This window comes from Gambusia affinis, linkage group LG09 (assembly GCF_019740435.1).
Source record: "Gambusia affinis linkage group LG09, SWU_Gaff_1.0, whole genome shotgun sequence".
NCBI classification, from domain to species: domain Eukaryota; kingdom Metazoa; phylum Chordata; class Actinopteri; order Cyprinodontiformes; family Poeciliidae; genus Gambusia; species Gambusia affinis.
Window position 1 is genome coordinate 10,640,682 of NC_057876.1, and position 24,194 is coordinate 10,664,875.

General features: G+C 39.8%; 3 protein-coding genes across 3 annotated transcripts; all 3 read right to left on the reverse strand.

Annotated features, from left to right (window-relative positions):
* Positions 1 to 125: 125 nt before the first annotated feature.
* LOC122837566 (protein Wnt-8c-like) lies at positions 126 to 1,910 on the reverse strand. Its single transcript, XM_044128006.1, has 6 exons — positions 1,692 to 1,910; positions 1,572 to 1,605; positions 1,374 to 1,501; positions 1,079 to 1,206; positions 857 to 999; positions 126 to 788 (listed from the first exon to the last, which is right to left on the reverse strand). Exons 1-6 carry the CDS (start codon positions 1,790 to 1,792, stop codon positions 231 to 233), a joined length of 1,092 nt encoding a protein of 363 aa, XP_043983941.1. The 5' UTR covers positions 1,793 to 1,910; the 3' UTR covers positions 126 to 230.
* A 380-nt stretch (positions 1,911 to 2,290) lies between these two features.
* LOC122837565 (protein Wnt-8a-like) lies at positions 2,291 to 4,478 on the reverse strand. The gene is made up of 6 exons (XM_044128005.1): positions 3,894 to 4,478; positions 3,765 to 3,798; positions 3,510 to 3,648; positions 3,198 to 3,323; positions 2,956 to 3,098; positions 2,291 to 2,857 (listed from the first exon to the last, which is right to left on the reverse strand). Exons 1-6 carry the CDS (start codon positions 3,962 to 3,964, stop codon positions 2,291 to 2,293), a joined length of 1,080 nt encoding a protein of 359 aa, XP_043983940.1. The 5' UTR covers positions 3,965 to 4,478.
* Positions 4,479 to 8,367: 3,889 nt separating this feature from the next.
* Positions 8,368 to 10,072, reverse strand: tmsb2 (thymosin beta 2). The gene is made up of 3 exons (XM_044128004.1): positions 9,916 to 10,072; positions 8,816 to 8,920; positions 8,368 to 8,601 (listed from the first exon to the last, which is right to left on the reverse strand). The coding sequence occupies exons 2-3, from the start codon at positions 8,913 to 8,915 to the stop codon at positions 8,564 to 8,566; spliced, it is 138 nt and encodes a 45-aa protein (XP_043983939.1). The 5' UTR covers positions 8,916 to 8,920; positions 9,916 to 10,072; the 3' UTR covers positions 8,368 to 8,563.
* Between the last annotated feature and the right edge of the window lie 14,122 nt (positions 10,073 to 24,194).

Below are 24,194 nucleotides of genomic sequence, written 5' to 3' on the forward strand. Positions count from 1 at the left end.
GGATTCAGTCCATTCTTATTGTAATGTGTTAGTTCGATGCAGTAGCGAAGGAATGTACTAAGTAATGCATTTATTTATGAAAGCAACTGGACTTTTTAAGAGAGTTTTATTAATGAAAGAAAATGAAACATAAATATATGCGCAACAGAAACATGGATATTGATTAATAGAAAGTGCAGCTATAAAGACAAATTTAGACAGAAATACAAATATTTACAAACTCATCATTTTCATTTGGGTCCACGGTATCTCCGCCAGACAGCATACCCGTCCCCGGCTTCCCTCTTTGCACACACATGCTTGACTATGATCTGAGAGCAGTCCTCGCAATTCACCCTGCAGCACCAGTGGAACTTGCAGTTGCAGCTGCTCACCACCTCCGTGCGCCTTTCTTCCACTCTCAGGCCGCACTCGTGGCACAGCCGGCGGCAGCTCCGGCGCTCCCACTGGGTCAGCCCGGCTCCGTGTTGCAGACACTCCCTGCCCTCCGTGCCGTGGAGCCCCACGCTGGCGTTTCTCCTACAATAGTCGGGCGAGTCCTCCAGGTAGATGAGCTCCGTCCCGGCCACACCGCCAAACGCGTCCACGATGGCTCCCCGGCTGTCGGCGCTGTTTCCGGCCCTCACCCGCCTCTTGTCGGTGTCCAGCTTTTGCGCCTGGGTGTATTTGATCTTCAAGTAATTGCCGATTTCTCTAAAATCGGACAACTGGGTCCAGCACGTTTGCAGGCTGCAGCTCTCTGACATGCCGTGGCACCTGCAGATGCGTTTCGTCGTTGCCTTCACGGCCTGTGGGAAAATAGTGGTGATCGGCGCATCTACCTTAAATTGGAAATATTCGCTTAAACAGGACGTACTTGCCGTCCTGCCGCGTTGTTGTGCAAATTTACTGCGGCTCTTGAGTCCTGGCCTGTCTCCTGTGCATCCACATACTGTTTGGAAATCTTTTCACCAAAGTCCAAGTTGTCACTGCAGCCACCCCATAACCAACCCCGGCCACCTGCTTGCAGAGAAATCAAGTTAAAATTCAAAGCACTGATTTTACCGCTATTTTAGATCACGGCAAATCGTGACCTCACCAGTTTTCCCATTATTGGAGACATCGCAGCCACAGTTTTCAAGGTCTCCCAAGCTGCAGTTCCTGGTCAGAGTGTACATGACTCCAGCAGCACTGATGGCATGGACGAAAGACGTTTCTCTGGTGGCTAAATAAATAGACATGGTTACATGTATATCGAAATTAGCCAAATATTGTATGATGAGAACAGGCACTGTATAGTTGCACTTTTACATCGTCAAGAATTTTGAAAAGCATCTGGGAAATAACTACACCCTACCTCTTCTCAGAGGTAGGGTGTAGGCTGGGATGGGTTTCGCTGGGATGGGATGGGATGGGTTTCGCTGTCAGGGCAGTTCCATCTGTCCCACGCAAACTGGTGTTTGCACTCCTCAATTCCATTCTGCGTGCCCACCTGCACGCTTTTTGCATAGGTGAGGTAGGCCTGTCAAAGAGACCATTTTGTTCCTGAAGTGTTCCTGAAGTAACAATTAAAGCTGTACATTTTTGTTTACCTTTGGTCCTGTCATTAGGAAGTTACTGGCCACCCTAAGAGAGAAAATAAAGAAATTACTTTGCCCCCTTTTTGCCGTTATCCCTATTCCAAATAAGAATCACACATTATGATGTCTTACCAGGCGTGACCCAGGTCCATTTTTAGATGGAGAAACAAAATCCAAAAAATTAAATGGGTCATTTTCATTTGCAGCACAATGCTGTAGGAGATCTTTGACATTTGGATCCGCGTGCCGCAAATTTTCACTTTATTCCAACAAGGAACACATGGCAGACTTCTTCTTTGTTCCTCTCGGCCCGGGGAAGCTGATTGGGTGTCTGGATTAGGAAACGCCTTTATGCGCACTTCAAAAGGGTGACCCACTCTGGCCTGAGGCTGCAGGACACCAATATACAAAGGGTGAAATCAAAATGTAGTATCTGACAGAAGTGACTGAGGCTTGCATGTTGCAGAAAATATTTATTATACAAAAATGTATAATTTATGACAAAAACTTTAAAACCAAACGTGGGTTCCCAAATTCTGCGTAAAGCTTTTGCAGAATCTGGTTTTTAATAAAACGTTTTATATATACATTTCAATCAAAAATGGAGAAAGTGCAATAACAGGCGTCTGCTTATATCTCATTTCCGAATCCAAATAATATATCCATTATGCAAAAAGTTGCTGAGAAATCCATAATGCTTAAGTAATCACATGTTCATGGGTAAATGGCAGTCACTGTCGGCGCGTCACGGGTTTGCGCTTGGTTTTATTGTGGTGTTTCCTTGCGCCGTCTTTACCCGCGCAGTAATATTTAGTGACAACCTGCGTGCATTTTTCACACTTGACTGTGCAGCACCAGTGAAATTTGCAGTTGCAGCTGCTGACCACCTCAGTGCGTCTCTTCTCCACTCTGAGGCCGCATTCGTAGCACAGCCGGCGGCAGCTCCTCCTCTCCCTCTGGGACACGTTCCTGACACCTTTCAGGCACTCCCGCCCTTCTGTGCCTTGCAGTCCCAGACTGAGGTTCTTGATACAGTAATTTGGGGAATCCTCCAGATATACGAGCTCCGCTTTGGAGATGCTCCTAAAGGCGTGCGCTATGGCTCTCTTGGTGTCCGCGCTGTTGCCCGCTCTCATTGGCTTCTTGTCCATCTCCAGCTTCCTGGCGTGCTGGTGCTTCATCCTCAGGTAGCTCCCCACCTCCCTGAAATCGGCCAGCTGCATCCAGCAGGTTTGGATGCTGCAACTTCCAGACACCCCATGACATTTGCAGGCTCTCTTCATGGTTGCTATGACCGCCTGCCAACAGAAACAGAGTATTGACGTGGATTACGCACAATCTTGAATCTTTGTATATGCATAAACGCCTAATTTCAAACTATCTCAGCAAATCTTACCAGTCTTCCCGCCTCGTTGTTATGGAGGTTGACTGCTGCGCGTGCATCATGCCCATCTTCCAGGGCATCCACAAACTGTCGGGAGATCTTTTCTCCGAACGCAATGTTGTCACTACAACCTCCCCAAATCCATCCTCTGCCTCCTAAAGCCACAGACATAAACAAACAGATTATTATACCATGCCGAGTAATTTTTTTTATTATCACTACTGTTGTTTAGTGATAAACAGATATATTCGGACCTGTCTGGCCAATCCTTGAGTCATCGCAGCCGCAGCTCTCAAAGTCTCCCAAACTGCAGTTCTTGGTGAGCGTGTACATCACTCCAGCTGCGCTGATGGCGTGCACAAACGAGGTCTCTCTTGTGGCTGCAATATGTGATAGACACAGGTCAGTTTGGAGACTTTACTTGGATACGTAATTTGGTTTCATAAATGCGTAGAAGCTCATTACGCACAAGATTGTGTGAGCGCACACCCATCAAATTCAAATATAGACAATTTCATTCCGATATACACATTGTAATTAGTTGTGGTGGATATTATCAGACTTACCAATTCGGAGGCTGTTAAGTGTGGATAGTTTAAGCGTGCTTTCTGGACAGTTCCACTTCTCCCAAGCGAATTGGTGTTTGCACTCTCGTATTCCTCTTTGTGCGCCTGTCTGTACACTGCTGGCGTAGGTAAGAAACGCCTTGAGAGAAAGAGAGAGAAAATGTTTTTGTTTTTCTTTTTTAATCACTCCTAACAAAAAATGTTAAACATTCCTAAAATTACAGTATTTTGTACGAGAGACAGCTGTGTAATTACCTTTGGACCCGTCATAAGAAAATTATTCACTGTCCTGTGGAGGGAAAACAGATATATACATTAATAATGCATGAGATTCGAAAAGCCAATAGAACATAATGTAAAATGAACCAAAAGTAACGGACTTACCAAGTGGAAGCAAGCTGAAACAGACAGAGCGTGGACAAGGCCATGGCTGAGAGGATATCCAGTTGTGCCATGGCAGATCTTTTGCTTGTGTATACGACAGCTAATGGTGCTGCTTCCCTGCTCTGACTATACTTATATGCTCCTACGCGGCTGATTGAAAGATTTGTCCTGCAGGTAACGTCTCGCTGTGAAAATGCGTCAATGACTAGCTGAATTACCGCGTCCCATTGACAAACAGGAGCCGTCGGCGCATGGGTTGCACTTCAAAGAAGTTGCGCAGACTGTTAAACAGCCCCTCATTCACCTGTCGCTCCCAGGCTCCGATCCTTATATGCTTTTCCCACGAATACAAGCTTATGGATGTAATTAAATCACAGCACAGGTTCTTATGAATCGCTAAATACAACTATAAATGCAAGCATGACAATGTTATTTCAGGGCGGTAGAATTCTGAAACTGGAGCGCAGCATAACACTAAATAAAAACATACCATGTTGAGCACCCTCCCCCTCACCCACAAAAAAAAAGAAAAAAAAAAAAGAAATTGCCTATAATATTACATCTGTTCATATTACTAAGGGACAGTACCGAAGTTTGCTGTGTTCATGAAATGTTTGAGAAATGGGACCGGTGTCCCATGGGCGGACACCCTGGTATTGCAAAGCCGTAAAGCTTTTCAGACTGGACGCCATGTAGTCATGTAAATACCGCCTGACACGTTGGCGAAATTGACATGGTCGTGATAATGGGATAATAGATGATTCCCTAGGAAACAACTCGGTGTGAAAAAAGTCTGGAATTTATAGGAGCATAAACATTTGTTTTTAACGTTAAAATGCTCCAGGGTGGTTATTTTTCTGGACTCGATCTAATTCGACCTTTTCTTTTCTTTACAAAAATGTATAACAATAACCAATGAGCATTTTCATTATGAATGGATAATCCATTTAGTCCTACGTCTAATTGTCTTAATTACGCACGATCATTCTCCTCTTCAGCACTCATCCTGACAGTATCTGCCATTCCGCAAACTTTTACTTAATGCGAGAGATGTCTAAGCCAGTGATTAACGTCACACGTCTCCCATTAAATCTCTTCTAAAACACTCAAAATCCCTTAAAACAACAATCCACTCATCGCGCTGGACAATAGGGGAGGCGATTGGGACGGCCGAGGGCGAAGATAATCCTTTCTAATTAGATATCACCCACATTCATTTTCATGGACGACTGAAACCAAGAGTCCTCCGTGATTTGCGCTTAACAAAGAGCGTTGAAGAGTTTGAATTACTCAATAATGACAGCAGATAATAGTTGTTTTTTGCCCCGACTGGACATCTGTCTGTATGAGTGCTGAGTGGTTCAGAAACATTGAAACTATCAAAGAGAAATTAAGTAGCCGTCAAATTTTGTTACCCGTTTTTAGCCTTTTTATCGGGTTGTTCTCGAGGAGATCGACCACAACATTGTTAACATCGACATGCATAACTTAATTAATACAGTAGGGCTATTATGGGTTTTAAAGACATGCCATTGTTTCTTGAATACACGTTAAAGATGGAATATTTTAACACATCTCGAACACATTAAACCATTCGGGCAGCGTTGATTTATGCTTTGGAGAGTGAGGTGAGAGAACTGGAGCAATAAAGGCCCAGCAGGTGACAGTTCTGACAGGCCGAGTTAGGTGACAGGAGTGGAGACGCCATCCCGGAGACGTGGGGGGTGGTGGGTGGTGATGGCAGGTGATCTTTAACTAAATGACCCAATGTAATGGCTAGATTTGCTATCATTGAATTCTGTAGTAGGCTGTTTGCGTCCTGTCAAAAGATAATGTTTGGATTATTAGTTTATAGATTTACTGGTGATTTTATCAACTCTGACCGACTTCAATCAGTGTAATCCCGATGCTTCTTATCGGCTTTTCAGTTCGCTGTTCTCATCCTCATTGCTTTCCATGGGATTATTATTATTATTATTGGCCACCAGTGGTAATTTTATATTGTCCCTTACATCCATTTTTGAACAAGTAGGCCTACTTTTTCTGATGTTAATATTTCAGAAGACCATGAGAATGTTTGTAACTATGTAGAGCTGTAAGGCAATATGGAAGATAATTTGAAAACTGACTTCCTCAACTTGGAAAAATGTTTTACAGTTTGTCTTTCATCTTGGTGACATTTATTGTAATGCAGTACTATATAAATAGAACAGAATTGAATTGAACTTTTTTCATGTCCACATTATTCATAAAGACTTGAAAAGTTGAACTTTTTGAGCAGTTAGACAGTTCCACTTTTAAATCTGTAACCACACCTCTCTGCAAGGACTCAGGAGCATTTTTAAGAACCATTGTTACTGGAAACAATTTGTCATTGCACCTTTATTTTTAGAAATTATTCACGCCTTCTCATCCTTTGTAGGTTGTAGTCTGCTTAGGCTCAACTGAGAAAAAATATAAAAGCAATCTGTTTAGTGAAAGCACATATATATTTAATATTTTTTTGAGAACCAGATGCATTTTGTGTAAAGGAGCAGAAAGAAAGCTTGATGTCTTACCAGCATGTATAGATACCTTGTAGCAGTATTGGATGAACTTGCACCCTGCAAACGTAACAGGTGGATCTATAGGAGTTTGAGAAAGCTCTTGCCTCATTCAGTATGACAACACCAAAAGAGATTCAACTCAATATTTTAAGAGATCGTGACTCACGAGATTTTGAATGGTACACGAATGCCAGTTCATTTCATAGATCTTCAGGCAGCTTCGACTTTGTCAGTTCTGCTCACCATAATTTTCATAATACAAACCCAGAGTGTTTAAAAATGTCAAAGTGAATTGAAATTGGGCCAATCCAGCTATATTTTAGTTTAAAACTATTGCATTTCTTCAGTATTTCAATAGTTCTTTAGGTCGGAATTAATATTACCCACTTGATTTATATACCTTCATGTGAAATATGAAGCATTAAAAAAGTAGCATTTAAAAAAAAAAAAAGCTAATTAAATATTTGCATTAAAAAAATAAAAATCTAATTAAATCATAAACATTTTTTGAAAATTAAACTCTCATTGTTTATGGCAGAGGGATCTTTAGGGTAAACTCATGTTGAGCATTTTGTCCAAGCTTATTGTGTAATATTCACAAAGTGACCCCATCAGATTTCTCACACAGAACCACTTTTTAAAGTATTACAAAAGACATTTTGCAGAACCTTTTAAATTAGCCAAAGCAACCTCTTATCTCAGTGTTGTTCTGTATCTTCAGTGATTAAATGCTTGTTGTGTAAAGCTCAGAATTTTGTCTGAATGCCTGTCAAAATGTGTCAAAGCGTCACTTAAAAAAAGGATTATATTTTTCACAAATTTACCAATTAAGAACAGTTTTCCTTTAAGTAATCCAAAATTAATTCACTGTTAGTAGTACTGTGCAATAAACATCCAATGTGCTAAGCTTTAGGCAAGAACCTCCAATTGGAAGGAACTTCTCTAGCCAAAAGAACTGCTTTTGGGTTGCGATTAAACCTTGTCAGGAGATAACATTAGGGAGTTGCATAAACTAAAGTTTAAATTCTTCTGTTGATTGAGTAAATCCTATCCTGGACCCACAAAATAAGGATAGGTGAAAAACTGATATGTCCAAAAGGTTAGAAACTTTGAAGTACGTGGAATTCATACCCAAACTCCCCCAAACACTTAGCGGCAAAAGAATTATACACTGTAATTCTCGTAAGTCCTGAGAGAGCAGTGAACTTGTGATAAATGTTTGACTCTTACTTAAATAGTGCATCAGACATTTGTTTCTTATTTAGAAAATATTCTCCTTTTCCAATGTAGCAGCAGTGTACAATTAGAATTGGCATCTTTGGTTTTCTTTTAATCTTTTGTGTTTCTGTTACTGAAAGAAATCATTAGAAAATTGGACTTATTGTCATTACTAACACAAATCATGCAAAATTTTAATTTGGTTGATGGAATAAGTCTTAATTATGAAATATAAACAAATATATAGATTTTCCACCAGGGAGGAAAAACATTTATCTCGCAGAACTGATATTTGATAGATTGTAAAATCAATTGTGATTTAAGTAAATTGGATATTCTGTAAAGTAGAATGCACAATCACCACAATCATACAGTATACATATAGACCAACAACATGCACACTGAGACAAATTAGAGATAAAAAAAGCACTAAACACACTGTGTCCATGTCTTCATGTTTATTACATAAAGAAAAGTAAAAAGTTTAAGAAAAAAGCCCACATGAGTTGACTTCAGTTGCCCCTGTGTCCACAGACAAACCCCACCCTCAATGCAACTTTCCAGCCTGAATGCCTGCCTCTCCCCCTGTGCTACATCACTTCACCCCCACTCTAGTTTGGCAATACTGGAGACATGTTAGCTACAAGCTAACAGCACAAGACAAGCACCCAGGCTGACGTTTTTTTTTTTGTTTTTTGTGTGTGTGTGTGTGTGTGTATGCGTGTGTGTGCGTGATTTGTAAGAGAGCCCCACATGTTAGGATGCCAAAATATCCTGTTAGCACCCCAGGGAGCTCAGAGAGCACCCTTTTCTGAAGACAATGTAGGTGATTCAAATACTGGAATAATCAAAAGAAAGTGCTTTTTTTTCTGTGGCATCTCAGCTCCTTTTCTTCATGTGCTCAAGTCAAGGTGTGGCATCGCCTTTCCTCTCCTGCTCAATGGCTGCAAAAAAAGAGAACACAAAAACATGCTGCTGGTTTAGGCTTGCATTGCAGTGAACCTGTGAGTGGGTGCAGCTTTTTGGGTTTGCTGGTACTGCAGCCGTTTGTTTCGCTGCTCTCTTTGCTGAGTACGTGTGAAGGTGATAATGGCAGATTCTGGCAGAGGGGGCGAAAAAAATAAATTGACGCAGAGGATGAAGGACTTGTGCACTCACTCTCTTTGGTGGGAAGAGGGTTCTTCTCTTTTGTCTCCGTCTTCTTCAGCTTTGTCTTGTCGAAGCGAGCGATCTCGGTCATGTCTGGCTTGTCCGACATTTTGGCTGTGAAAGACGAGACGTGAAACTCAGTGCGCCGTTTTGACCTTTCATGTCAGGCATTGTATTGACTGTGCATCGCAGCTCGATGTATGCCATTTAAGACAAATGAAAATCTATAATGAGGCCTGTCAGCTGTTTCGGTCAGTGCATGCACATAAAGGGAGTGGCTACAACATGTGCTGCTCAGACAAGTGGTTGCCTCCCACACATGCTCAGTCTACATACATGTCTGCTTCTCTCAGATGCCTTTGTGGCTAACATGTGCCTCTTTTACCCAGCTGTCTCTTCTCTCTTTTGTGTCTGTTTTTCTTCCCTCTCCGAGGCTTCCCTCTTTGTTCTCATTGCATCCTCCCTCAATTTGTTTGTCTCTTTCTTTTCTTCTGATTTTGGTCTTGTAGCCTCATGGATGCAGCTCATAATCAGCCCACTGACTCCACTGCAGTAGAGACCTTCAGCCTCAGGTCTAACTGACATGGTCTTTTCACTGTTCTGATTCCAATATGTCTGACTGATTCGTCAAATATATACTTTTCAAGCCTATATCTTTGGGGATCTTCAAAAGCAGAATAAGCTTCTGTAAGGTGATTCTTACCATTGTGGATTTCAATGGGGCCTAAAAGGTTCTGCTTGATGTCGTGTTAGGCTTCCTGAGCAAAATGCAACATTTTTAAAAACATAATTTTTATGATCAAAGCAACTTTCAATCTCTCACTTGAACACCTAAGAATCTGTATCAACTTGCGTCACATATCAGTCAAATTTGACCCTATTTAACGACTGTTACAAACCTCAACATACCAGCAATATTGCTTTGTCACCACCACAATTCTCATCAACCTCATCTTTCACATTATTTCCCTGCTGCCGTTAGCAACCATCTTCTACCCATCCAGCCACACCCCAGTCCTTTGTCTGACTCCTGGCAGACCAGAGCCACCGTCAGTCCCAGAAACAAAGGCAAACGTAGGAGAGAAGAAGCAGAGATCAGTCTTTCTTACCGATGATCCACACAGCAGGTGGGCTAAAATCCTAGGCTGAAGGCTGCGGGGAGGGCCAGAGATGCAGAGATGCAGAAGTGAGAGCGGTACGGAAGCTGAGACAAGCTGCCGGTGTGTGCGTGCCTCGCTGCATCCAGGGTCTGGGTATAAGAAGGAGGGGAGGGGGAGGAGAGAGTGACTGAACTTGGTCAGCCTTTTTCTGTCATTAATATTAATGCTCTTAAGGGGAAAGACTTGAGAAAGAAACCACTGACAGAAGACAGCTACTAAATGGAGATTTTCTGAGATCAGCTGCTATTATTATTCCGCATATAATCCATAATCCATGTCATAGGTTTGATATTAAATGTTCTGAAGGGGTTTTATCTACCTCTTCTTGTGAATCATTGTGTTGCAACTATAATTCTATAGAGATATTATGTTAGTAAACGCTCATTATAATGATTATTTTATCTCGTGACTAATATTTTAGTTATTTCATGATTACAAAAGAACATTTACAACAAACTGTATATGACAAAGACAATAGGAGGCCCTAAGCAGAATTACATATGGTGCTATTCAAATAAATATCACTCACCAGAGCTCGGATAATATCTGAACTGTGATCAAGTTAAAATAACTACTGTGATTTGATCTCAAATGATTGCTATTCTCAGAGAACTGTCTTAATTGTCAAATTTTTTTATTGTAGGAATGATCATAGAGCCACAGCTCTTCCTCTGACTCATCGATCAGCTCCTGCCTCATGTGTCAGCGTCTCTCCCAGAACAGCATGATGCTGCTGAGAGGAAACTAGAGTACAGGGGTTAAGTAAGAAAGAACTCATTGATAAGCTTCACCATATCAGAACAGATCAGCCCTGAGATCCGGTTGCCATACATGTTTTTTGTTGACATCATTTGCTTTGGTACATCAGTCTATCTGTATGTAATAGCAGAGGGAAACTTCAGCAAGGTGCTCTTTCTGACTTTGTTGGGTCAGTTCTGGAGCTAAATATTTGTGAGTTCAGGTAGTTCCAAGATTTTCACCTCTTCTTTTTCTCTTTCCTCTCAACATTAAAACTTCAGAGGAACTGAGATACTCTTCATAAATGTCTGATTTTTTTTTCTTGCATTTAATTCCATAATCTTTAACAAAATACCCCCTTTTAGTCTATTCGATTGTCTTGTCTTTTGCTTTAGTTGAAGGAAATCATTAGTAGTTTATTTTAGTGGAATTAATAATAATATTTAATTCTGACTATGCTGACTACCTGCACCTGTTTTTTCTTATAGTGATCAGTCTATCACTAGACTGATCACTAGTCTAGTGATAGACTAGTGATCTAGTCTGTCAGACTAGATCTGATAGACAAGATCACTAGTCTATCAGATCTAGAGTTGATTCTTGGGTTGATTCTGAGAAATCAGAGTTCTTTATAAATATACCAAACTCTCCTTACATTCGTTTTTTTTTAAAAGTTGTAATAAAAAAATCACTCAATGGGATGGGAAAGCAATTAATCTTTCAGTTTGTTATAGTTATGAGACTGACTAATTTGAGTTAATTCAATCACTCTACATGATTTTTATACTTATAGCACTTGAAATAATCAACCTTTTTTTGTTTTAGAGAGATTTGGCTGAAAAGAATAAGCTATTTCTTTAGCCTGGACAGCTAATCCCTTAAGCTGACTTTGGTTGTTGGAAAAACAAAAGGACAAGACATTAAAATACCTAATTCAATATGTAATAGCAGTCTCTCAGAATCAGTTAATCCAAATGTCTGAGGATTGTGTTTATGCATTTTTATCTATATATTAAAATATGAGTTCTTGTAGGTGTGTGTTTTGTAAAATTCAAATAATTTCTAAAACAAACCCATACACTCATAAATGAATTCATCAGATTAATATTTGTCGGTTCATCTGCCTTGTTTTATTGGTTTTGTGGGGTTTTTTGAAGCGTTTCTTGATCACATCATACACTAATAAAACCTTGATGTGAGGAGCACCACTGTGCTCTGCTTACATCACTGAACCTGCTGCTCTTTAGCCTTTAATCTTCCCCGAGGTCTGGTTACAGCATGCTGACCACAGATGCTGAGAAAATGTGGCTTAGAAAAGACTGCTCATCTCACAACAGTATGAGTCAACATGACCTCAGGCACTCAGAAACGACCAAACGGTTAATATAAAACTCCCTCCTTTCACCTCATGCTCCACCCACACTGACTAATAAAGAGTTTTATCCATTTAAAGTATTATCAGAAACAGCTATTCAGTGTTCCATAGGAGGGTTTTACATATATAACTGCATATACTGTACTTATTAAAACAACATAAAAGGTACTTAAGGTGTTGTTTTGTATATTTTTAAAACATAACAAAAGCTTCTTTGAAATTATACTATATGCTGGTTAGATATGTCTTTTTTTTTGTTACAAGCAAGGTCAAGCTCTCTACTCTGTGCGATTTTATATCACCCAATGACTTTGCAGTTTTTTTCAGGGGGGTTACGTCTGCATGATACCTCAAGTGAAGAGCACAAGCGATGTTTTAAGAATACTGCAGCACCACCTACTGGCAAAACAGCATAACAGCTTCGTAAAGGAGTCTGAATTTGAAGCTCACTAATTTAAGCAAACTGGGAAGCAGTAATGATGATGATAAGAATAGCTTGCAGCCTTGTTACATTTTAGGGCAATGTTTACTTGCAGCACTTAGATTATTATTTCTAATGTGATTGGCCTTTGGTGTTCCTTGCTTTTCAGTGCTTTTCATGTTACAAACAGCTCATGCTTCCAGTGAGCTGTTTGTTGCTTTGAGATACGGTGGAGAGGAAAACATCCTTGACCTTCTCTGACTTGGCTAGACCCTCCTAGTAACCTTTGTGTTTGAAATGTTATCATATTTGAAGCTTGGAGATGAGATGCTCCATGACAAAGGTCAGACTCAGAGCCAAATGACCTGTCAGAAAAATCTGACAGAGCGCAGCGTGTCGGCTGGTGGACGATAGGCGAGTGAACCTTTTCATGTGTCAGACTGAACTATGTGCTGTTTGACTTTGTCTAGATGAGTGACATTGGCTAAGATCAACATATTGAAGTTCAGTGAGAATGCAGCAGCTGGGGGAAAACAGCTCTGCATATTTAAAAAGAAGAGTCAAAGTCATGTTCTGCTGTAAACTCATCACAGGAGGGCAGCACAAAACTATTTAAGCTCTGACCTACTGAGGGTCCACCAGAGTAAACGCCTATCTAATTCTAACTAGATAAATCCTGCTGTAACTGATCTGACTTAAAAAAGCGTACTGACATTAGTACATTAGTTGATAAAGTACCATTGATACTTTATCAACGGCACTTCAAACTTGTCTCTAGTTCGAAGAGAACTTCTCGAAGAGAGAAGTCTCCTTAGTTTGAAGAGATCTGTCTCTTCGAATCCTGTGAAAGTAGTAACTTTAGCGCGAATCAAAGAGACGCAAGGAGAGAAGAAACTAAGAGTCTTCAAGAATGTCAGATCAGCAATAAATTCTCACGCACTAAAGCAACGTTCAGTGATGCTCTGGTGAGTCACAGCCTAAATCTGACACAGCATGAATGACATGTAATAAGGATATCATCATTGTTTTCTTTTGTGTCCTGTTGTGGCTTTCAAAAGATCCTCTGAACCATTTAACACAGTCACAATTTTCAACCATAAACTTCTGTTGATTTCATAAGGATACTATCTGGTCTACCAACACAAAGTAGAGCAATATTCTGAAGTGGAAGTAGAAAATATATTTTCTAGCTTTTACAAATGGAAGTCTGAAAGTATTGTGTATATTTGTATTCAGCCACCATGAGCCAAAAGTTTGTATCAAAACTCTTGCTGAAGTTAAACCTGTATGTTTTTGGGGTTATGTTGAGCTACTCAACGCTAGGCTGAACTTTTTTCTGAAACGCAGTTAAATTGGGGACAGACTTTCTCGGAACATTGTTTTTCTAAGTCTTGTCACACATTCTGACGTGAATTTAGGTTTGAATTTTGCTCTGAACTTTGATTGGGTCAGTTTAGTACAACATATTCACTGTTGTATGTGTCGTACTGAACGCCAGACCACATGTGGCTTCTCTGGAAAACAAAACAGAACACACACAAAAAAATAAAAACTTAAGAGAAAACTAACAGTTGGCAGCTGAAATAACAGAAAAAAAAGCAAATTGAAGAACAGTGGGAGAAGACAGTATCAGAGTGAGGATAAGTGGTCATCTTGTTCTCTAGTAGCCTGAATCTATAGCAGCATAACTACCAAGATACCTCAGAATAACTTAAGCTCTTAGACGGAGGCAGAGGCAGGAAGGACCATATTTCCAGATTGAAATCCTTTCCCCTTAATAAAAAAAAGCAAACAAAATAACAACTTAGTGCTCATTTTTTCTCTTATTTGGATATTTTTGGCTTTCACAAACCCTATGCTTTCCGGCTGAATATGTATTCACTGGAACTTGAGTGGAGTGAGTCTTTGAGCTTTGAGTGTGAAGTCAAATCTTGCAATCTTTGTCTGAAATTGCAAAGAAAATGAAATAGAAAAAAGGCTTTTGCCCTTGAAGGCACTTTTGGAGCACTTCTCATTTCTCCTCTGTGGTCGGCTAGGCAAAGAAAAGCTACTGGCACCCTTAAGAAACAGAGGAGATGTGTCACCATCCGAGGAGATGGGAAGTGATGTTAAGTGTTCAAAACAGAGTGGGCAATTTTCTGCCATTTTTACCCACTAATGGGAAAAGCTGGCGTGGTTGTCGATGAGAAGCCCGAATGAAGCGTAATTACCAACTACGTGCACATAAATAAGGCCTTGAAAAATGTGCTTTTTGTAACTTCATCAGCCATAGGAGCGCTGAGCTGTCTTGCGGTTGATTAATCCAAGTGAAGATAGTAAGTTTTGACCAGAAAATCCACTGCTCCAAGGTTTTCCAAGGGAATTTGATGCATGAGCACAATGCAGGCTCAGTAAAACCAGATAAGCAGCCTCTACTCAGGCCCATGAGCTTCACAACTGATGATGCAGAATCTGATTGGAGAACTCTGTTCCATCACACGGCCAATGAGCTACGAGTATCTCCGTCTGGAGGAGTTATCTCACCTAGCCAGCTTGAGGACAGTGACAGAGATGGAAAAAAAAAGAAAAGAGAAGACAAGATAAAGGGATGAGGGAGGAGGAGAAGAGAAATAGAGATTGGATCTTCTGCATGTTAGAGAGTTGATACAGACACCATGTTTTGGATACATCCTGTCAAGTAATGGTGGGGTGAGAAGTGTCAATTTGTTGATTTTTTTTAAAGGACATATTTGTTTTCCTGGTTGTATAGGGGTTGTTTGCGAATGCAACAAAGAAAACATAATTTCTGTCAATATAACCCCCGCCCCACTCCTCAGCCTATTTATGCACTTAACATGACTTGAGTAGATTAAACCAATGACTCGTTCTTCTCTAGAGCCCTCTAATTAGGGGGCGATAGCATTTGTTTCAAGGGACTCTAGGGAGGCAGATGAATACAGTTTCTGATGTAAAATATGACCTGTTGTAAACCTTGTATTTATTTGTATTTATTTGATACTCTTGTATATGTATCCTGCACTTCTCAAATAAGACAGTATGCAAGCTTGGATATTTGTGTCCTACTTCTGATGTCAGACAGGGCTGAAAAGTTCTTCATGCATCCTCCAATGTAGGAGTCACATGAATGGATTGCTTTGAAAATGTAGGTTTTTACTTGCTTAAAGGGCTCATTTACTAGATAAAATGTGTATTGATTTTGCGCTATGTTCATTTCAGAGGAAGGCCCAATTGTGAATATTTGGAGTTAAAATTTGTTTCTGAACTGCCATATTTATTTGTTGTTAATGTGTTAATAAAGTTTGAGTACATGGAAAGTGGAGTGGTCAAAGACTTTTCTTTTGAGAGTAAGTATTGGCCAATGTGCAACAGGTGGTTGTACAAAATATTGAAAGCAGAATTATTTGTGGCCCTGAGGAAAAATGAGGATTTTTTTCCAAACAGAAAAAAATGTACTAAAAAAAAGTTTACATTTTGTGTTAGAAGACGAATTTATACTAAAACAAAAGCTACGACTATACTAAACTAAGACAAAAACATGTCAAGATAAATTCAGTGTTTTGAGCAAGATTATCATCAAATTATACATTTCCTACAAATTGGATCAATACACTTGAAAGTGGTGAATGCTTTTACATTCAGTCTTGAGTTTGTTTTCCTATATGGACTTCATACTCCACATGTTTCTGAAAATGAATGCTTCAATTTGGATCACATGTACTTTTTTATTTACATTTTCCCAAATACCATCTTAAAGCCACATGATTTATTGAGTCTGTATTTAGTTTACATTTAATATACATTTTCACCATTTTTGTCATATATCCAAAACAGAATATTTTGGATATATGACAAGAGGGGAAGTATTTCTGGCATTTACTGCATTCACAAATAAACTGTTAACACGCAAATGAACAGAAGAGGGAGCTAAAATGACATCGTATGCACCTCCAGCTTGAAACTCATTGCATATTATTTATGTACACATGAGTGGAAATGATCAGAATTCATGCCAGTCTTTAAAGAGAAAAAATAAAAATGGAGGATGTGAGTCAAATGGGAGAACAATGATAGACAGTGAATCATGTACTGTGTGCCAGTATCCATGGTTTTTCAGTCGTGTGTATTTAGAATCCATCCATCCATCCATCCATCCATTTTCTGTTCACCCTTTGTCCCTAATGGGGTTAGGAGGGTTGCTGGTTCCAATCTCCAGCTGCGTTCTGGGCGAGAGGCGGGGTTCACCCTGGACAGGTCGCCAGTCTGTCGCAGGGCAACACAGACACACAGGACACACAACCATTCACACACACACTCACACCTAGGGAGAATTTAGAGACCAATTAACCTGACAGTCATGTTTTTGGACTGTGGGAGGAACCCGGAGAACCCGGAGAGAACCCACCATGCACAGGGAGAACATGCAAACTCCATGCAGAAAGACCCCGGGCCGGGATTCGAACCCAGGACCTTCTTGCTGCAAGGCAACAGCTCTACCAACTGCACCACTGTGCAGCCCTATTTAGAATCAGAAGTGTAAATAAATCCAAATAAAAGAGCAGAATACATATTAAAATATGAGTATTTAGTTAGTTTTTTGGGGGGATGAGTTCATCATTTTTACTTTGTTGCTTTCCGTAATTTATTTTAGATTCATGTTAGAGCTATAAACAACAAAGCTTTTGTGTCGTTATCACATTAATACTTTTAATGTCACCTTACTTTAATATGGATTTTAAAAAAATGTAAACTGTTAAGCTAGTTGTGGAAAAAGGTAGCTCTGAATTTTATTTCATGGTATCAGAGTAAAGGGGGCCAAATACCGATGCTCACAACAAACTTCAGACTTTTATTTGTAAAGCAACTTGACAAAAGTTGTTTTTATAAGGCACTGCATTATAGATCAAATTCTGAAGACGGAAAATGGGAAAAACGCCTCTGCTGGCTGCCAGTATTGATACAAGTAAACTCATGGTTCTCGTGGATTAAATCTTTGCATTATTCAGCTCGCATTGTGCTACACTCTTTGAAGCAGAACATTAGATGGTGTCTCTGAGGGTCAACTTTCTGACAACAAAACTAATTCTGGGCTTGAAAAAGAATTCTCCAAAAGACATGATGCGTGCAAACAGCATCGATCGCGTTTCCTGTTCGGTCCGATTCCTTCTGAGATCTGCGGCTGACTTACAAAGTAATTTACTGCCTGGTCAAGAGTTTGAAATTTGTGCCGGAGGCGTAAGAAAGTCAGTTTCAAAGAAATAACTTGCTTTTATAGAAACGAGTTGTCAAATTGTGTTGGTTAAGTCCCACTTCTATTACAACCATGAAAGTGTGAGAAGTATTCAGGGTAAATAGCAGCGGCTATGCGTGCACCATTGCCATGTTAGAGAGCCGTCTTCTCCCAGGAGCCAGATGATGATGATGATGATGATGTTGTCCTTTGTGACCCTTTACAGTAAGAGAGCTTTTAGTGCTCACTGTATTGTTCAGAAGGCTGCTGTGTGGGATGAGTGAGTCAGAGTGGCTTTCAGGGAATTATTTGTTAAACGCTGTCCAGGTTATTTATAGGTTGTTTCTATAAATATAGAGAAAATATATGTTGATAATCAAGAAACTGAAATGCCGTCTTGTTTTTTTGTTTTGTTAGTTTTTTCTACACAGCTCACAGAAGTTCAGTTTATAGGATATCTACAGAAAACCTAGGAACCTTAGTTTAAATAGGTTTAGACAACAAATAATGAATCCTTCTTTCTGAGCTCATGACAGTGTGTGAAGGTGTTCTAGTTTTTTGTAACCATCTAAAATCTTGTTTTTGAATTCCAGAAATATGTCAAAAAGCTATTCTTGGATTACAAATAAATAGCTAAGATTATGCCAATTTTCATAAACCAAGCTGTGTCAGTCAGATCACATAATGCCAAAGCAGATCCCATTTATTATCAGTGTCAATTATAGCTCAGGTAAGCACCATAATTCCACACTGCACAGACAAACATGGTGCATGCATAATGCAGGTGTAAAGAATACAGTTGTTTACCTAAAAACAAATGGATCAGCAGCTAGAAAAGAATGAAATATTTCACCCAAAAGACACAAAGTAGTTGTTGGCATTAAGCTCCATCTGGCAAACAGCTCTGTTGTCAAGTACATTTGTTTAAAATCCCTTCATTTGCTCCTAAATTTGGATAAATAAACTTCCAAGGGCAAGAATCCTCTATCTCTTGCACTGTTTTGAAAGTCGCTTCATTATATTTGCTTACATAAACATGTTGGTACGTTTAAACGATCAAACAGAATTATAATCTGGTCCATCAAAACATAAAGTCACCACAGAAAACGCAAATATCTGTCGAAAATTTTACAAAATTCTGAGGCCAGTTGTTGCTAAGTTGGTGTATTTTATACATGACTGCAAATCTCTGCTGGAGAACTGGACACGTCACTACAGTGTCAACATTCTCATCATTTCAACCTGTCAAAACTCTTTAGTAATCTTCATTTTATTAAATGTTGATGCTGAGCCACGTCTTTATGCTGCCCAATGTACAATTGTAGTTCTGTTCTGATCACTGTGCTGCCCCCTATTGGCCACCTTAGACAAGTGCATGGCGAGGCAAGTGGGACAAAATGCCAAAATGAAGCCTTATAAAATAAGTATTCCTCTGGTTTTATTAAGTTTTATCTAAAATTATCTTCTTGCCTATACTTAAACATTTGTTTTATTGCCGTGCTAAACAAACAATTTTATCAGTAGTTTGGAATAAATTTAGATTTCACTTTTTAAAATTATTGTTAATCTTTGTTTTAATAGACTTATGAAGAGATTAGTCTGCACCTTGTAGAAGTGATTTATCCGTCTCGTGTGCAGTGACATCTTTACTAACAGCTTTAGACCTCACATTTCTTCAAATCTCTTTAGATTTCATTTCTCCGTGATTGTCTTTTCTTTGTTTAGTTATTCTCCATTATTATTATTTTCCTACTTTATCTAAAAAATTGTGCAGCTCTTGCTTTATATGAAATGTGCCTCGTAAATAAAGACTGACAGACTGATTGTTTAATTACAATTACATACTAATTCCATATTCAATAATTTAGGTGTTCAGGAAATTATTTTTTTTCTTTCTTAGTGTTGTAATGCCATGTGCGCAATGTCTCACAACAAACAAACTTGCTCTTTTCATTTTCAGCAAACAATAATTTGTTTCACTAGGCAGGAAAGAGAGTGGGGAGGGATTGTGCTGAATGTAAACAGTCACAGTCAGATGTCCGCAATTTTAATAAAAGATGCAAAATAACTGCAAACCCGAACCTAGAAGTGATTCAAGCAGTACTTCTTTGAGTGTTAAAAAATGAAGCTTAAAATGGGTAAATTGCATTTTCTGAATTTAAATGGGAAAAAAGAACAAGCATTCTCAGAGGAGCACTAAAACTGACATGACTTATTTCTGATCAATCTCTAAGGGTTTTGAAAGACACGATGAGAATGCTTTTCATTCACATTTTTATGTATATTTTCCATATGGCTCTATTGGATGCAGATTATGTGAAGTGAAGATTTTGTAAGACTGATTGACATGAGTAAATACATTTATTGAGTAGTCTGGGTATATTTACAGATTAGACAAGCAAACAAAGAAATAAGCTAAAAATGGTCTATAACAATCAGCCAAGCATTTCGCTGCAGACCTAGCTCTGTTGGATATACTCTTAATGAATTGCCTCTTGTCCTTCAGCTGTGCCAGCTTGAGTTTCAGGGCCTTTGAAACAAGAGATCAAAAAAGAGGCTGGCCTGCCAACATGCTGAAGTGACAAGGTCGGCATTTAGAGATGCTGGTTTAGTAAAGCCAGCCAAGACATCAGCGGAGGAGAGAATAAATCTGTTATTAGGATCAAAGTCAGAAACGTGCACACACTTTTAACCAAGTGGCAAACACTCAAACTCACACGCCGGGTGCTTCAGTTTTCTTACTTTGATTGTTTATGAAGAAAGGAACTACGGACCAATGAGGCGGTGGCTCACAGTCTTGTTATGCTGAACGCAATAAAAGCCATTTGGGTGGATGATGGCACGCGGCTCTAAGAAGAAAAACAAAAGTCTTCCTCCTTCCTTTTCAAAAACGACTAATACAGCTTCTCACATGCCGTCTGCAGACAAAACCGATACATGATGACAAACTGGAAGCAATATGGAAGCAGAGGAGGTTGGGAGTGAGGGATGGGAAACGGGGCCTCGTCTTTGTGCAACCTTCTGCCGCGTTGGCAGCAAAACCGCCAGTTTTGCTGCGTTGCCTCGGCTAATTGTCGAGCGGGTGCTTGGAAATGCACTCGGAGGAATCCCTCGCTTATTCACCTGGAAGGCTTTGTCGCTCTCCTTTTGAAACAGAGAGATTAATAAATGTCCCTCTGAATGCATTAGGATAAAGAGAAGAAAAAAACAAACACCCAAACTCCTGACACAGCGTTGGATGACTGCGCACGTCTGGGCGGGCGCGTGCGCCCCGCACCGTCATCGTCGGGACAAAATGCGGAACGTTATCTCCACACAGCCACCTGTTTATGTGAAGGGAGTCAACAAACATCACATGAATTCTAGTAAGGCTCACCCTCAGAGTACACACACTCCATCATTGTGGGACTATAGCAGTGTTCCCTGTAATCTAAATCCCTTATTTGAAAGCTCTGCATGCGTGCGTGTGTGTATGTGTGTGAGGCGAGAGGACAGTGCTTAGGAGAGAGATTAAAACCGACAGTGTTGAGTCGTCTCTCGGGGAAAGGAGCAGAGGGAGGTTAAGACAGTAGGTGTTAGCGCAGGATTTATGGCATTAATTAACAAAAATAAAGCCCAACCAACCTGTGACGGATAAACACACGTCTTTGAAAAGTGCCTCTTCGAAAGAACACTTTAGTCTTAGATTTGTGGTAAAATGTTCAGTTTCAAAAGCTAACCTTCAACCTTTAATTAACCCTTTTCCTGCGTTGTGTAGAAAAAGTGTTTAAGACATTTAATACCCTTCAACCACATTTTTCTGTATATTTTAATGAGCGTTTATGTGATAAAACAAAAACGATACTTTATGTTTAGAAAAATCAAACAACTTTAGTGTGCATTTGTGATCAACCAGCTTTAATCTGAAAATCCAGTGTAACAAGCTGACTTCAGAAGTCACCTACTTAGTACATAGAGTGAATCTTCTCATCATACAGCTGTTCTTCATGGAAGAGTGGCAAACAGAAAGCCACAGATGAAATATAAAACTTTGTTAGTTTGTTGGGGACACAGTAGTAATTTTCCACCACGATATGGAAGATGTTCCAAGTGAATGGGAACCATGCAGCCTGAGTGAAATGGTATAATTAATGTCACCTAGACCCAAATCTAATTGAGAATCTGTGGCAATGCTTGGGAATGGCTGAAATAAACACACCCTGACAATCCTGAAGCCGACATTGCAATGAAAAGTGGTTTTGTAATTCTGTACGGAAATTTCTCTCAGAGGAGCTGACTGAATATGTGCACCACAGGTTTCAGATTTTTCACTATTCTTTTCATTTTGACAACTTTGTTTTGCTCCGCCACATAAAATCCCAACAAAATACAAAATTTTGTAGTGAAATTACAAAACGTTTGAGATGTTTTACGGAAGGAATACTTCTGCAAATCACTAGAAGTATGAGGAGGTTCGCCTCACGTCCTACTCTCATTTTAGGTGGGGAAATGAGACTTTTCACGCAGGAAACATGTTGAGAATTAAAGCTGTTAATCTTAAGGATTAATACAATTGAGTTTGCTGGATTTTGGTAATGCCTCGTTTCCTAAGCCTTGCCCATTAGGCAACTACAGCTGTCACACTTGGATGGCTTCACAGGAAATTGCCTGGTTTTACAAAGTCGACGGTGTGCCAGGGCATTCAAACTGAAGCACAAAAAAAGACTTGCACACACACCCCTACACACCTACACACACACACCCACCCGCACACACAACACGAAAAGTGTTTTCTTCCTCCCTCTTCTTCCTTTCCTTTCCTTTGGCTTTAGGAGCCCAATTACGAGCTTCGGCATGTGTTTGTCCGTGTGCATGAATGCGTCGGTGCGTGTCTGCAGGCAGGTGCTTCAGCAGGCCCTGGCTGTCAGATTTCATGCACCACGGGGCAGTGCCATAAACACACACACATGCTCTGTCTTGGAGATGATTGGCCCCAGGTTCCTTCAGGAGACTCTTTTTCAGATGCAGCAATCTTTACGAGCCAATTGTGTGTGAGCCGCTGGCCAACAGTTACCATCCCTCCTCACCTGATCACCTTGAACCAGGTGGAAACAAAGGATGGAACGGCTCGTCAGTAAAATAAACTAGAGCCAGATATTCTTGCTGTAGGCTCTGCAAGCTTGTCGGTTTGACTGTTATTCTTTTTTCATGTTACAAAATAGGAAGCAACAAATTATTAATTTTTTTTAAACTTTGTCGTCGATCAGTTATTTGAGATTGTTTCTCTTGCTTCCTCATTTTAAACCGAGTTTGCTGGTTGGAAGTGGACTGGTCAACAATTAACCCATTAATCGAGGGGGCGGTGTTGACAGAATCTGCTTTAATTTAATGGATCATAGAAGACATAGCTGCACTTTAGACAGTGATTTGCGATGTTCATGCCACTTTTGGCATTTTTGTCAGAGTGCAACCTCAAACTGAAGTGCAATAAAATGGGTTTTAATGACAGACAGAAAGAAGTGCATAATGTGAAACAATAAACTGAATTGTTTAATTTAAATCAGAATACATATTCTGATAAACTGCAGCAATTTTTTTTTCTGCTTTAATTTAAGGCAGTTGATGGAGATTGGATTAGAAATAAGGTCGCTACGAACAACTTTGTGACGGATTCCTGCTCTGGAACGGTATGGATTTGTGGATTTAAATTAAGGGACAGTAATGGCGCCTGAAGGTGCGGGACATTAGCTATAGCGAATAATAAGTGCCTGTCCTATCTGAACCTGTAAAATATATCGATGGTGCTCACCACGCTTGCAGGGATTCTCCTTGGGTGTTCCAACCCTGAAGCACCTATGGGAATCGGCGCCTGCGCTCCACAACATGGGTAAACCGTAAAAGGTCATCCATATTGGCTGAGAAACCCAAAGTACTATCAATGTAGGTTCCAAGATATCTAAGATTTGCTAAATATTGTGACAGACTGCAACAAGCTGTTATGTTTTTGTTTTATTTTCTGTGACTTTAAGGCGAGTGGATATGTCTTCCTTGTTTCATTGCTCTGGCTTGTTTTTCTGCTGCCAGAATATTTATTTTTCCTTTTTCTGCAGAAAAAAACAAATGTTATCTCTGTTTGCAAAAAAGAAAAAAGAAAAAAGAGGCTTTGCTGGTGCACAGTTTTTGCAATGATTTATCTCTACAGGTTGTAAAAATCTTTGTTTTACCGTCCAAACACTTTTTTTTTTTTTTAAATCATTCTCACATTTCATAGTTCCATCAGCTGAAACTATGCACATGTATTTATTCTTGAACTTTTTCGTTTTCTTCTTCTTTTTTTTTTTCTCAAACTTCAACATTTTTTTGTGGAGATTTTATGCAATAGATCACCAAAGACTAGAGCATAATTGTTCATTGGAAGAAGAATGATTCATTGTTTCAAACGACTGGGGAGGACATCTCTGGCCTCGGAGCCAGAGACTGGGTTGGTG